Source organism: Heterodontus francisci, chromosome 28 (genome assembly GCF_036365525.1).
Source record: "Heterodontus francisci isolate sHetFra1 chromosome 28, sHetFra1.hap1, whole genome shotgun sequence".
Taxonomy (NCBI): domain Eukaryota; kingdom Metazoa; phylum Chordata; class Chondrichthyes; order Heterodontiformes; family Heterodontidae; genus Heterodontus; species Heterodontus francisci.
In genome coordinates, this window is record NC_090398.1 from 5123304 (window position 1) to 5139758 (window position 16455).

Here is a 16455-nt window from a genome sequence, read left to right on the forward strand (position 1 = left end):
CTTTATCCCTCTCACTGACCCCCTGCTTTATCCCTCTCACTGACCCCCTCCTTTATCCCTGTCACTGACCCCCTCCTTTATCCCTGTCACTGACCCCCTGCTTTATCCCTCACACTGACCCCCTGCTTTATCCCTCTCACTGACCCCCTGCTTTATCCCTGTCACTGACCCCCTCCTTTATCCCTCTCACTGACCCCCTGCTTTATCCCTCTCACTGACCCCCTGCTTTATCCCTCACACTGACCCCCTGCTTTACCCCTCACACTGACCCCCTGCTGTACCCCTCACACTGACCCCCTGCTTTATCCCTCACACTGATCCCCTGCTGTACCCCTCACACTGACCCCCTGCTTTATCCCTCACACTGACCCCCTGCTGTACCCCTGTCACTGACCCCCTGCTGTACCCCTGTCACTGACCCCCTGCTGTACCCCTGTCACTGACCCCCTGCTTTACCCCTCACACTGACCCCCTGCTTTATCCCTCACACTGATCCCCTGCTGTACCCCTCACACTGACCCCCTGCTGTACCCCTGTCACTGACCCCCTGCTTTACCCCTCACACTGACCCCCTGCTTTACCCCTCACACTGACCCCCTGCTTGATCCCTCACACTGACCCCCTGCTTTATCCCTGTCACTGACCCCCTGCTTTACCCCTCACACTGACCCCCTGATTTACCCCTCACACTGACCCCCTGCTTGATCCCTCACACTGACCCCCTGCTTTATCCCTGTCACTGACCCCCTGCTTTACCCCTCACACTGACCCCCTGCTTTACCCCTCACACTGACCCCCTGCTTTATCCCTCACACTGATCCCCTGCTGTACCCCTGTCACTGACCCCCTGCTTTATCCCTCACACTGATCCCCTGCTTTACCCCTCACACTGATCCCCTGCTTTACCCCTCACACTGACCCCCTGCTTTATCCCTGCCACTGACCCCCTGCTTTACCCCTCACACTGACCCCCTGCTTTACCCCTCACACTGACCCCCTGCTTGATCCCTCACACTGACCCCCTGCTTTACCCCTCACACTGACCCCCTGCTTTACCCCTCACACTGACCCCCTGCTTTATCCCTCACACTGACCCCCTGCTTTATCCCTGTCACTGACCCCCTGCTTTACCCCTCACACTGACCCCCTGCTTTATCCCTCACACTGACCCCCTGCTTTACCCCTCACATTGACCCCCTGCTTTATCCCTCACACTGACCCCCTGCTGTACCCCTGTCACTGACCCCCTGCTTTAGCCCTCACACTGACCCCCTGCTTTACCCCTCACACTGACCCCCTGCTTTAGCCCTCACACTGACCCCCTGCTTTACCCCTCACACTGACCCCCTGCTGTACCCCTCACACTGACCTTTATCCTTTGCCCTCTTTCAGGGAGTAGTACGATTGGGAAAGTCATTATGAAAGCAGCAGCTGAACACCTGACTCCTGTTACGTTGGAACTCGGTGGGAAGAATCCGTGTTATATTGACCAGTGTTTTAACCTGGAGAGTACAGCCAGGCGCCTGGTCTGGGGCTGTTTCTTTAATGCAGGTCAGTCGTGCGTTTCTCCAGATTATGTCCTGTGCTCCAGAGAAGTCCAGGACCAGTTGGTCCCAGCCCTGGCCCAGTGTATCGAGTCCTTCTACGGGAAAGAACCAAAGGATAGCCCAGACTACAGCCGAATAATCAGTGATCATCACTTTAATAGGCTCCAACAACTCCTGCAGTGTGGACAGGTGGTGATCGGAGGAGACACTGATAAAGAAGACAGGTATATCGGTAAGTGTAGTCATCAGAGTGACAGGTTCGGGTTAGTAAATACTCTCTCCAGCAAGGGGCAACCAACTTTGGTAGCAGTTCATCATAATAACGTTAGTGGTAATGTGGGGCATGGTATTAATCAGGAGCTTAGAGAAGCATGTAGCATGGGTAATACTGTAATCATGGGTGACATCAATCTTCATACAGACTGGGTAAACCTAATGAGCATGAACGCTTTGGAGGACAAATTTCTGGAGTGCGTTAGGGATGCTTTTCTAAAGCAGTATGTTGAGGCACTGACGAGAGTGCAGGCTATTTTGGATCTAGTTTTACGTAATGAGACAAGGTTAATTCATAATTCTGTTGTAAATGAACCTTTAGGCATGAGTGACCATAATATGTAGAATTTTACACTGTATTTGAAAGTGAGGTAGTTCCATCTGAACCCAGGGTGTTAAATTTGAGCAAAGGAAATTCTGAAGCTATGAATGAAAAATTAGCAGATGCGGATTTGGAAAATACATTAAAAGGTATGACAGTACAGAGGCAATGGATAGTCTTTGAAGAAATATTACATAGTTTACAGCAGCTATACATTCCTTCAAGGCACAAAATCCCCCAAAATAAAGGTATACAACTGTGGATAACAAAGGATGTTAAGGATTGTATAAGATTAAAAGAAAAGACCTATAAAGTTGCCAGAAATAGTAGTAAACCTGAGGATTGGGAGGATTTTAGAATACAGCAAAGGAGGATGAAGAAACTGATAAAGAAAGGGAGCATAGAATGTAAATATAAACGAGCAAAAAAACAGAAAAATGGACTGTAAAATCTTCTACAGGTACGTAAAAAGGAAACGTTTGGCTAAGACAAATGTGGGTCCATTACAGGCAGAGTCAGGAGAATTTATAATGGGGAATAGAGAAATGGCAGAGAAGCTAAATGATTACTTTGTGTCTGTCTTCACTGAGGAAGATGCAAGAAATCTCCCAGAATTAGAGATCCAAGGGATTAGGGAGAATGAGGAATTGAAGGAAATAAGTATTAGTAAGAAGGTTGTATTGGAGAAATTAATGGGACTGAAGGTTGATAAATCCCCAGGACCTGATATTCTACATCCCAGAGTGTTGAAAGAGGTAGTTATGGAGATAGTGGATGCATTGGTGATCATTTTCCAAAATTCGACAGATTCGGGAGCGGTTCCTGCAGATTGGAAAGTCGCAAATTTCAGCCCACTATTTAAACAGGGAGGGAGAGAGAAAACAGGGAATTACAAACCTGTTAGTCTTACATCAGTCATTGGGAAAATGCGAGAATCGATTCGAAAGGATGTGATAAAGGGACACTTGGATAATAATAATCTGATTGGGCTTAGTCAACATGGATTTATGAATGGGAGATCATGTTTGACGAACATGTTGGAGTTTTTTGAGGATGTTACAAACAGAGTTATAGAGTCATAGAGTCATACAGCATAGAAACAGGCCCTTCGGCCCATCGTGTCCATGCCGACCATAATGCCTATCTATACTAATCCCACCTGCCTGCATTAATTCCATATCCCTCTATGCCTTGCTCATTCAAGTACCTGTCCAGATGCCTCTTAAATGTCACTACTGTTCCTGCCTCCACCACCTCCTCAGGCAGCTCATTCCAGATACCCACTATTCTTTGTGTGAAAAATTTACCCCTTTGATCCCCTTTAAACCTCCTCCCTCTCACCTTAAATCTATGCCCTCTAGTTTTAGTCACCTCTACCATGGGAAACAGACTCTGGCTATCTACCCTATCTATACCTCTCATAATTTTATATACCTCCATCATGTCCCCTCTCAGCCTCCTTCACTCCAGGGAAAACAGACCCAGCCTATCCAATCTCTCTTTATAACTTGAGCCCTCCAAACCAGGCAACATCCTTGTGAATCTTTTCTGCACCTTCTCCAGCTTAATCACATCTTTCCTGTAGTGCGGCGACCAGAACTGCACACACTACTCCAAATGCGGCCTAACCATCGTTATGTACAACTGTAACATGACGTCCCCAACTCTTGTACTCAATGCCTCGGCCGGTGAAGGCAAGCATGTCATACGCCTTCTTCACCACCCTGTCTACCTGTGTTGCCACTTTCAGGGAACTATGTACTTGCACCCCAAGGTCTCTCTGCTCAACAACACTCTCCAGGGCCCTGCCATTCACTGTATATGTCCTGCCCTGGTTTAACTTCCCAAAATGTATCACTTCACACTTGTCTGGGTTAAATTCCATTTGCCAATCCCTTGCCCACTTTCCCAGTTGATCTATATCCTGTTGTAACCTGAGACAACCTTCTTCACTGTCCACTATACCACTGATTTTTGAGTTGATAAAGGGGAGTTGGTGGACCTGGTATACTTGGATTTTCAGAAGGCTTTTGATAAAGTCCCCCACAGGAGGTTGGTTAGTAAAATTAAAGCACATGGGATAGGAGGTAATATACTGGCATGGATTAAAGATTGGTTAACAGGCAGAAAACAGAGAGTAGGAATAAACGAGTCATTCTCACATTGACAGTCTGTGACAAGTGAGGTACCGCAGGGATCAGTGCTTGGGCCCCAGCTGTTCACAATATATATCAATGATTTGGACGTGGGGACCAAATGTAATATTTCCAAGTTCGCAGATGTCACAAAACTAGGTGGGAATGTGTGTTGTGAGGAAGATTCAAAGGGAATGTGGACAGACTTAATGAGTGGGTAAGAACATGGCAGATGGAATATAATGTGGAAAAATGTGAGGTTATCCAGGAGGAATAGATGTGCAGAGTATTTCTTAAATGTAAGAGATTAGAAAGTGTAGATGTACAAAGGGACCTGGGTGTCCTGGTCAATAAAACACTGAAAGCTACAGGAGTAGTGAAGTCTTGCTTCAATCGTATCGAACCTTGGTTAGACCACACGTGGAGTACTGTGTGCAGTCTTGGTCCCCTTACCTTCGGAAGGATATTATTGCCTTCGAGGGAGTGCAATGAAAGTTCACCAGACTTGTTCCCGGGATGGTGAGACTGTCCTATGAAGAGAGATTGGGGAAACTGGGCCTGTATTCTCTGGAGTTTTGAAGAATGAGAGGTGATCTCATTGAAACCTACAAAATACTTGAAGGGGTAGAAAGGGTAGATGCAGCTAAGATGTTTCCCCTGGTTGGGGAGTCTAGAACCAGGAGACACAATTTAAAAATAAGGGGGAAGCCACTTAGGACAGAGATGAGGAGAAATTTCTATACTCAGAGGGTTGTGAATCATTGGAATTCTCTACCCCAGAGGACTGTGGAAGCTCAGTCATTGAGTATGTTTAAAGCAGAGATTGACAGATTTCTAAATAGCAATGATATAAAGGGGATATGAGGATAGTGTGGGAAAAAGAAGCATTGAAGTGGAAGATCAGCCATGATAGTACTGAATGGCATAGCAGGCTCGATGGGCTGAATGGCCTACTCCTGTTCCTATGTTCCAGTAAAGAGAGATATTCCCACACTAATTCCCACTGTGTTTATGACAGTATTATCCTGCTGTGTACATCCCGACTGAAAGAGAGATATTCCCACACTAATTCCCACTGTGTTTATGACAGTATTATCCTGCTCCGTACATCCCGACTGAAAGAGAGATATTCCCACACTAATTCCCACTCTGTTTATGACAGTATTATCCTGCTGTGTACATCACGACTGCAAGAGAGATATTCCCACACCAATTCCCACTCTGTTTGTGACAGTATTATCCTGCTGTGTACATCCCGACTGAAAGAGAGATATTCCCACACTAATTCCCACTCTGTTTATGACAGTATTATCCTGCTGTGTACATCCCGACTGAAAGAGAGATATTCCCACACTAATTCCCACTGTGTTTACGACACTATTATCCTGCTCCGTACATCCCGACTGAAAGAGAGATATTCCCACACCAATTCCCACTCTGTTTATGACAGTATTATCCTGCTGTGTACATCACGACTGCAAGAGAGATATTCCCACACCAATTCCCACTCTGTTTATGACAGTATTATCCTGCTCCGTAAATCCCGACTGAAAGAGAGATATTCCCACACTAATTCCCACTCTGTTTATGACAGTATTATCCTGCTCCGTACATCCCAACTGAAAGAGAGATATTCCCACACTAATTCCCACTCTGTTTATGACAGTATTATCCTGCTCCGTACATCCCGACTGAAAGAGAGATATTCCCACACTAATTCCCACTCTGTTTATGACAGTATTATCCTGCTGTGTACATCCCGACTGAAAGAGAGATATTCCCACACTAATTCCCACTCTGTTTATGACAGTATTATCCTGCTCCGTACATCCCGACTGAAGGAGAGATATTCCCACACTAATTCCCACTCTGTTTATGACAGTATTATCCTGCTGTGTACATCACGACTGCAAGAGAGATATTCCCACACTAATTCCCACTCTGTTTATGACAGTATTATCCTGCTCCGTACATCCCGACTGAAAGAGAGATATTCCCACACTAATTCCCACTGTGTTTATGACAGTATTATCCTGCTCCGTACATCCCGACTGAAAGAGAGATATTCCCACACTAATTCCCACTCTGTTTATGACAGTATTATCCTGCTGTGTACATCCCGACTGAAAGAGAGATACTCCCACACTAATTCCCACTCTGTTTATGACAGTATTATCCTGCTCCGTACATCCTCACTGAAAGAGAGATCTTCCCACACTAATTCCCACTCTGTTAATGACAGTATTATCCTGCTGTGTACATCACGACTGAAAGAGAGATATTCCCACACCAATTCCCACTGTGTTTATGACAGTATTATCCTGCTCCGTACATCCTGACTGAAAGAGAGATATTCCCACACTAATTCCCACTCTGTTAATGACAGTATTATCCTGCTCCGTACATCCCGACTGAAAGAGAGATATTCCCACACTAATTCCCACTGTGTTTATGACAGTATTATCCTGCTCCGTACATCCCGACTGAAAGAGAGATATTCACACACTAATTCCCACTCTGTTTATGACAGTATTATCCTGCTCCGTACATCCCGACTGAAAGAGAGATATTCCCACACTAATTCCCACTGTGTTTATGACAGTATTATCCTGCTGTGTACATCCCGACTGAAAGAGAGATATTCCCACACTAATTCCCACTCTGTTTATGACAGTATTATCCTGCTCCGTACATCCCGACTGAAAGAGAGATATTCCCACACTAATTCCCACTCTGTTTATGACAGTATTATCCTGCTCCGTACATCCGGACTGAAAGAGAGATATTCCCACACTAATTCCCACTCTGTTTATGACAACATTATCCTGCTCCGTACATCCCGACTGAAAGAGAGATATTCCCACACTAATTCCCACTCTGTTTATGACAGTATTATCCTGCTCCGTACATCCCGACTGAAAGGGAGATATTCCCACACTAATTCCCACTCTGTTTATGACAATATTATCCTGCTCCGTACATCCCGACTGAAAGAGAGATATTCCCACACTAATTCCCACTCTGTTTATGACAGTATTATCCTGCTCCGTACATCCTCACTGAAAGAGAGATATTCCCACACTAACTCCCACTCTGTTTATGACAGTATTATCCTGCTGTGTACATCCCGACTGAAAGAGAGATATTCCCACACTAATTCCCACTGTGTTTATGACAATATTGTCCTGCTCCGTACATCCTCACTGAAAGAGAGATATTCCCACACTAATTCCCACTCTGTTTATGACAGTATTATCCTGCGGTGTACATCCCGACAGAAAGAGAGATATTCCCACACTAATTCCCACTGTGTTTATGACAGTATTATCCTGCTCTGTACATCCTCACTGAAAGAGAGATATTCCCACACTAATTCCCACTCTGTTTATGACAGGATTATCCTGCTCCGCACATCCCGACTGAATGAGAGATATTCCCACACTAATTCCCACTCTGTTTATGACAGTATTATCCTGCCCCGTACATCCCGACTGAAAGAGAGATATTCCCACTCTAATTCCCACTCTGTTTATGACAATATTGTCCTGCTCCGTACATCCTCACTGAAAGAGAGATATTCCCACACTAATTCCCACTCTGTTTATGACAGTATTATCCTGCTGTGTACATCCCGACTGAAAGAGAGATATTCCCACATTAATTCCCACTGTGTTTATGACAGTATTATCCTGCTGTGTACATCCCGACTGAAAGAGAGATATTCCCACACTAATTCCCACTCTGTTTATGACAGTATTATCCTGCTGTGTACATCCCGACTGAAAGAGAGATATTCCCACACTAATTCCCACTGTGTTTACGACACTATTATCCTGCTCCGTACATCCCGACTGAAAGAGAGATATTCCCACACCAATTCCCACTCTGTTTATGACAGTATTATCCTGCTGTGTACATCACGACTGCAAGAGAGATATTCCCACACCAATTCCCACTCTGTTTATGACAGTATTATCCTGCTCCGTAAATCCTGACTGAAAGAGAGATATTCCCACACTAATTCCCACTCTGTTTATGACAGTATTATCCTGCTCCGTACATCCCAACTGAAAGAGAGATATTCCCACACTAATTCCCACTCTGTTTATGACAGTATTATCCTGCTCCGTACATCCCGACTGAAAGAGAGATATTCCCACACTAATTCCCACTCTGTTTATGACAGTATTATCCTGCTGTGTACATCCCGACTGAAAGAGAGATATTCCCACACTAATTCCCACTCTGTTTATGACAGTATTATCCTGCTCCGTACATCCCGACTGAAGGAGAGATATTCCCACACTAATTCCCACTCTGTTTATGACAGTATTATCCTGCTGTGTACATCACGACTGCAAGAGAGATATTCCCACACTAATTCCCACTCTGTTTATGACAGTATTATCCTGCTCCGTACATCCCGACTGAAAGAGAGATATTCCCACACTAATTCCCACTGTGTTTATGACAGTATTATCCTGCTCCGTACATCCCGACTGAAAGAGAGATATTCCCACACTAATTCCCACTCTGTTTATGACAGTATTATCCTGCTGTGTACATCCCGACTGAAAGAGAGATACTCCCACACTAATTCCCACTCTGTTTATGACAGTATTATCCTGCTCCGTACATCCTCACTGAAAGAGAGATCTTCCCACACTAATTCCCACTCTGTTAATGACAGTATTATCCTGCTGTGTACATCACGACTGAAAGAGAGATATTCCCACACCAATTCCCACTGTGTTTATGACAGTATTATCCTGCTCCGTACATCCTGACTGAAAGAGAGATATTCCCACACTAATTCCCACTCTGTTAATGACAGTATTATCCTGCTCCGTACATCCCGACTGAAAGAGAGATATTCCCACACTAATTCCCACTGTGTTTATGACAGTATTATCCTGCTCCGTACATCCCGACTGAAAGAGAGATATTCACACACTAATTCCCACTCTGTTTATGACAGTATTATCCTGCTCCGTACATCCCGACTGAAAGAGAGATATTCCCACACTAATTCCCACTGTGTTTATGACAGTATTATCCTGCTGTGTACATCCCGACTGAAAGAGAGATATTCCCACACTAATTCCCACTCTGTTTATGACAGTATTATCCTGCTCCGTACATCCCGACTGAAAGAGAGATATTCCCACACTAATTCCCACTCTGTTTATGACAGTATTATCCTGCTCCGTACATCCGGACTGAAAGAGAGATATTCCCACACTAATTCCCACTCTGTTTATGACAACATTATCCTGCTCCGTACATCCCGACTGAAAGAGAGATATTCCCACACTAATTCCCACTCTGTTTATGACAGTATTATCCTGCTCCGTACATCCCGACTGAAAGGGAGATATTCCCACACTAATTCCCACTCTGTTTATGACAATATTATCCTGCTCCGTACATCCCGACTGAAAGAGAGATATTCCCACACTAATTCCCACTCTGTTTATGACAGTATTATCCTGCTCCGTACATCCTCACTGAAAGAGAGATATTCCCACACTAACTCCCACTCTGTTTATGACAGTATTATCCTGCTGTGTACATCCCGACTGAAAGAGAGATATTCCCACACTAATTCCCACTGTGTTTATGACAATATTGTCCTGCTCCGTACATCCTCACTGAAAGAGAGATATTCCCACACTAATTCCCACTCTGTTTATGACAGTATTATCCTGCGGTGTACATCCCGACAGAAAGAGAGATATTCCCACACTAATTCCCACTGTGTTTATGACAGTATTATCCTGCTCTGTACATCCTCACTGAAAGAGAGATATTCCCACACTAATTCCCACTCTGTTTATGACAGGATTATCCTGCTCCGCACATCCCGACTGAATGAGAGATATTCCCACACTAATTCCCACTCTGTTTATGACAGTATTATCCTGCCCCGTACATCCCGACTGAAAGAGAGATATTCCCACTCTAATTCCCACTCTGTTTATGACAATATTGTCCTGCTCCGTACATCCTCACTGAAAGAGAGATATTCCCACACTAATTCCCACTCTGTTTATGACAGTATTATCCTGCTGTGTACATCCCGACTGAAAGAGAGATATTCCCACATTAATTCCCACTGTGTTTATGACAGTATTATCCTGCTGTGTACATCCCGACTGAAAGAGAGATATTCCCACACGAATTCCCACTCTGTTTATCACAGTATTATCCTGCTCCGTACATCCTCACTGAAAGAGAGATATTCCCACACTAATTCCCACTCTGTTTATGACAGTATTATCCTGCTGTGTACATCCCGACTGAAAGAGAGATACTCCCACACTAATTCCCACTCTGTTTATGACAGTATTATCCTGCTCCGTACATCCTCACTGAAAGAGAGATATTCCCACACTAATTCCCACTCTGTTAATGACAGTATTATCCTGCTCCGTACATCCCGACTGAAAGAGAGATATTCCCACACTAATTCCCACTCTGTTTATGACAGTATTATCCTGCTGTGTACATCCCGACTGAAAGAGAGATATTCCCACACTAATTCCCACTGTGTTTATGACAGTATTATCCTGCTGTGTGCATCCCGACTGAAAGAGAGATATTCCCACACTAATTCCCACTCTGTTTATGACAGTATTATCCTGCTCCGTACATCCCGACTGAAAGAGAGATATTCCCACACTAATTCCCACTGTGTTTATGACAATATTATCCTGCTCCGTACATCCCGACTGAAAGAGAGATATTCCCACACTAATTCCCACTCTGTTTATGACAATATTATCCTGCTCCGTACATCCCGACTGAAAGAGAGATATTCCCACACTAATTCCCACTCTGTTTATGACAGTATTATCCTGCTCCGTACATCCCGACTGAAAGAGAGATATTCCCACACTAATTCCCACTCTGTTTATGACAGTATGATCCTGCTCCGTACATCCTCACTGAAAGAGAGATATTCCCACACTAATTCCCACTCTGTTTATGACAATATTATCCTGCTCCGTACATCCCAACTGAAAGAGAGATATTCCCACACTAATTCCCACTGTGTTTATGACAGTATGATCCTGCTCCGCACATCCCGACTGAAAGAGAGATATTCCCACACTAATTCCCACTCTGTTAATGACAGTATTATCCTGCTCCGTACATCCCGACTGAAAGAGAGATATTCCCACACCAATTCCCACTCTGTTTATGACAGTATTATCCTGCTCCGTACATCCGGACTGAAAGAGAGATATTCACACACTAATTCCCACTCTGTTTATGACAGTATTATCCTGCTCCGTACATCCTCACTGAAAGAGAGATATTCCCACACTAATTCCCACTCTGTTTATGACAGTATTATCCTGCTCCGTACATCCTCACTGAAAGAGAGATATTCCCACACTAATTCCCACTCTGTTGATGACAATATTATCCTGCTCCGTACATCCCGACTGAAAGAGAGATATTCCCACACGAATTCCCACTCTGTTTATGACAGTATTATCCTGCTCCGTACATCCCGACTGAAAGAGAGATATTCCCACACTAATTCCCACTCTGTTTATGACAGTATTATCCTGCTGTGTACATCCCGACTGAAAGAGAGATATTCCCACACTAATTCCCACTGTGTTTATGACAGTATTATCCTGCTGTGTACATCCCGACTGAAAGAGAGATATTCCCACACTAATTCCCACTCTGTTTATGACAGTATTATCCTGCTCCGTACATCCCGACTGAAAGAGAGATATTCCCACACTAATTCCCACTCTGTTTATGACAGTATTATCCTGCTCCGTACATCCCGACTGAAAGAGAGTTATTCCCACACTAATTCCCACTCTGTTTATGACAGTATTATCCTGCTCCGTACATCCTCACTGAAAGAGAGATATTCCCACACTAATTCCCACTCTGTTTATGACAGTATTATCCTGCTCCGTACATCCTCACTGAAAGAGAGATATTCCCACACTAATTCCCACTCTGTTGATGACAATATTATCCTGCTCCGTACATCCCGACTGAAAGAGAGATATTCCCACACGAATTCCCACTCTGTTTATGACAGTATTATCCTGCTCCGTACATCCCGACTGAAAGAGAGATATTCCCACACTAATTCCCACTCTGTTTATGACAGTATTATCCTGCTGTGTACATCCCGACTGAAAGAGAGATATTCCCACACTAATTCCCACTGTGTTTATGACAGTATTATCCTGCTGTGTACATCCCGACTGAAAGAGAGATATTCCCACACTAATTCCCACTCTGTTTATGACAGTATTATCCTGCTCCGTACATCCCGACTGAAAGAGAGATATTCCCACACTAATTCCCACTCTGTTTATGACAGTATTATCCTGCTCCGTACATCCCGACTGAAAGAGAGTTATTCCCACACTAATTCCCACTCTGTTTATGACAATATTATCCTGCTGTGTACATCCCGACTGAAAGAGAGATATTCCCACACTAATTCCCACTCTGTTTATGACAGTATTATCCTGCTGTATACATCCCGACTGAAAGAGAGGTATTCCCACACTAATTCCCACTCTGTTTATGACAGTATTATCCTGCTCCGTACATCCCGACTCAAAGAGAGATATTCCCACACTAATTCCCACTGTGTTTATGACAGTATTATCCTGCTGTGTACATCCCGACTGAAAGAGAGATATTCCCACACTAATTCCCACTCTGTTTATGACAGTATTATCCTGCTCCGTACATCCCGACTGAAAGAGAGATATTCCCACACTAATTCCCACTCTGTTTATGACAGTATTATCCTGCTCCGTACATCCCGACTGAAAGAGAGTTATTCCCACACTAATTCCCACTCTGTTTATGACAATATTATCCTGCTCCGTACATCCCGACTGAAAGAGAGATATTCCCACACTAATTCCCACTCTGTTTATGACAGTATTATCCTGCTGTGTACATCCCGACTGAAAGAGAGATATTCCCACACTAATTCCCACTCTGTTTATGACAATATTGTCCTGCTCCGTACATCCCGACTGAAAGAGAGATATTCCCATACTAATTCCCCCTGTGTTTATGACAGTATTATCCTGCTCCGTACATCCCGACTGAAAGAGAGATATTCCCACACTAATTCCCACTCTGTTTATGACAGTATTATCCTGCTCCGTACATCCCGACTGAAAGAGAGATATTCCCACACTAATTCCCACTGTGTTTATGACAGTATTATCCTGCTCCGTACATCCTGACTGAAAGAGAGATATTCCCAGACCAATTCCCACTCTGTTTATCACAGTATTATCCTGCTGTGTACATCCCGACTGAAAGAGAGATATTCCCACACCAATTCCCACTCTGTTCATGACAGTATTATCCTGCTCCGTACATCCCCACTGAAAGAGAGATATTCCCACACTAATTCCCACTCTGTTTATGACAGTATTATCCTGCTCCGTACATCCCGACTGAAAGAGAGATATTCCCACACTAATTCCCACTGTGTTTATGACAGTATTATCCTGCTGTGTACATCCTCACTGAAAGAGAGATATTCCCACACCAATTCCCACGCAGTTTATGACAGTATTATCCTGCTCCGTACATCCCGACTGAAAGAGAGATAATCCCACACTAATTCCCACTGTGTTTATGACAGTATTATCCTGCTCCGTACATCCCGACTGAAAGAGAGATATTCCCACACTAATTCCCACTCTGTTTATGACAGTATTATCCTGCTCCGTACATCCCGACTGAAAGAGAGATATTCCCACACTAATTCCCACTCTGTTTATGACAATATTATCCTGCTCCGTACATCCCGACTGAAAGAGAGAAATTCCCACACTAATTCCCACTCTGTTTATGACAGTATTATCCTGCTGTGTACATCCGGACTGAAAGAGAGATATTCCCACACTAATTCCCACTCTGTTTATGATAATATTATCCTGCTCCGTCCATCCCGACTGAAAGAGAGATATTCCCACACTAATTCCCACTCTGTTTATGACAGTATTATCCTGCTGTGTACATCCCGACTGAAAGAGAGATATTCCCACACTAATTCCCACTGTGTTTATGACAGTATTATCCTGCTGTGTACATCCCGACTGAAAGAGAGATATTCCCACACTAATTCCCACTCTGTTTATGACAGTATTATCCTGCTCCGTACATCCCGACTGAAAGAGAGATATTCCCACACTAATTCCCACTCTGTTTATGACAGTATTATCCTGCTCCGTACATCCCGACTGAAAGAGAGTTATTCCCACACTAATTCCCACTCTGTTTATGACAGTATTATCCTGCTCCGTACATCCTCACTGAAAGAGAGATATTCCCACACTAATTCCCACTCTGTTTATGACAGTATTATCCTGCTCCGTACATCCTCACTGAAAGAGAGATATTCCCACACTAATTCCCACTCTGTTGATGACAATATTATCCTGCTCCGTACATCCCGACTGAAAGAGAGATATTCCCACACGAATTCCCGCTCTGTTTATGACAGTATTATCCTGCTCCGTACATCCCGACTGAAAGAGAGATATTCCCACACTAATTCCCACTCTGTTTATGACAGTATTATCCTGCTGTGTACATCCCGACTGAAAGAGAGATATTCCCACACTAATTCCCACTGTGTTTATGACAGTATTATCCTGCTGTGTACATCCCGACTGAAAGAGAGATATTCCCACACTAATTCCCACTCTGTTTATGACAATATTGTCCTGCTCCGTACATCCCGACTGAAAGAGAGATATTCCCACACTAATTCCCCCTGTGTTTATGACAGTATTATCCTGCTCCGTACATCCCGACTGAAAGAGAGATATTCCCACACTAATTCCCACTCTGTTTATGACAGTATTATCCTGCTCCGTACATCCCGACTCAAAGAGAGATATTCCCACACTAATTCCCACTGTGTTTATGACAGTATTATCCTGCTGTGTACATCCCGACTGAAAGAGAGATATTCCCACACTAATTCCCACTCTGTTTATGACAGTATTATCCTGCTCCGTACATCCCGACTGAAAGAGAGATATTCCCACACTAATTCCCACTCTGTTTATGACAGTATTATCCTGCTCCGTACATCCCGACTGAAAGAGAGTTATTCCCACACTAATTCCCACTCTGTTTATGACAATATTATCCTGCTCCGTACATCCCGACTGAAAGAGAGATATTCCCACACTAATTCCCACTCTGTTTATGACAGTATTATCCTGCTGTGTACATCCCGACTGAAAGAGAGATATTCCCACACTAATTCCCACTCTGTTTATGACAATATTGTCCTGCTCCGTACATCCCGACTGAAAGAGAGATATTCCCATACTAATTCCCCCTGTGTTTATGACAGTATTATCCTGCTCCGTACATCCCGACTGAAAGAGAGATATTCCCACACTAATTCCCACTCTGTTTATGACAGTATTATCCTGCTCCGTACATCCCGACTGAAAGAGAGATATTCCCACACTAATTCCCACTGTGTTTATGACAGTATTATCCTGCTCCGTACATCCTGACTGAAAGAGAGATATTCCCAGACCAATTCCCACTCTGTTTATCACAGTATTATCCTGCTGTGTACATCCCGACTGAAAGAGAGATATTCCCACACCAATTCCCACTCTGTTCATGACAGTATTATCCTGCTCCGTACATCCCCACTGAAAGAGAGATATTCCCACACTAATTCCCACTCTGTTTATGACAGTATTATCCTGCTCCGTACATCCCGACTGAAAGAGAGATATTCCCACACTAATTCCCACTGTGTTTATGACAGTATTATCCTGCTGTGTACATCCTCACTGAAAGAGAGATATTCCCACACCAATTCCCACGCAGTTTATGACAGTATTATCCTGCTCCGTACATCCCGACTGAAAGAGAGATAATCCCACACTAATTCCCACTGTGTTTATGACAGTATTATCCTGCTCCGTACATCCCGACTGAAAGAGAGATATTCCCACACTAATTCCCACTCTGTTTATGACAGTATTATCCTGCTCCGTACATCCCGACTGAAAGAGAGATATTCCCACACTAATTCCCACTCTGTTTATGACAATATTATCCTGTTCCGTACATCCCGACTGAAAGAGAGATATTCCCACACTAATTCCCACTCTGTTTATGACAG

At 44.0% G+C, this 16455-nt stretch overlaps 1 protein-coding gene across 1 annotated transcript in view; it reads left to right on the plus strand.

Annotated features, from left to right (window-relative positions):
- LOC137385197 (aldehyde dehydrogenase family 3 member B1-like) overlaps window positions 1-16455 on the plus strand; it is a 195388-nt gene that overhangs the window by 78490 nt on the left and 100443 nt on the right. The window contains exon 6 of the mRNA XM_068060185.1: window positions 1393-1779. Within this exon, the coding sequence (XP_067916286.1) occupies window positions 1393-1779 (387 nt within the window). The remainder of the gene's footprint in view (window positions 1-1392; window positions 1780-16455) is intronic.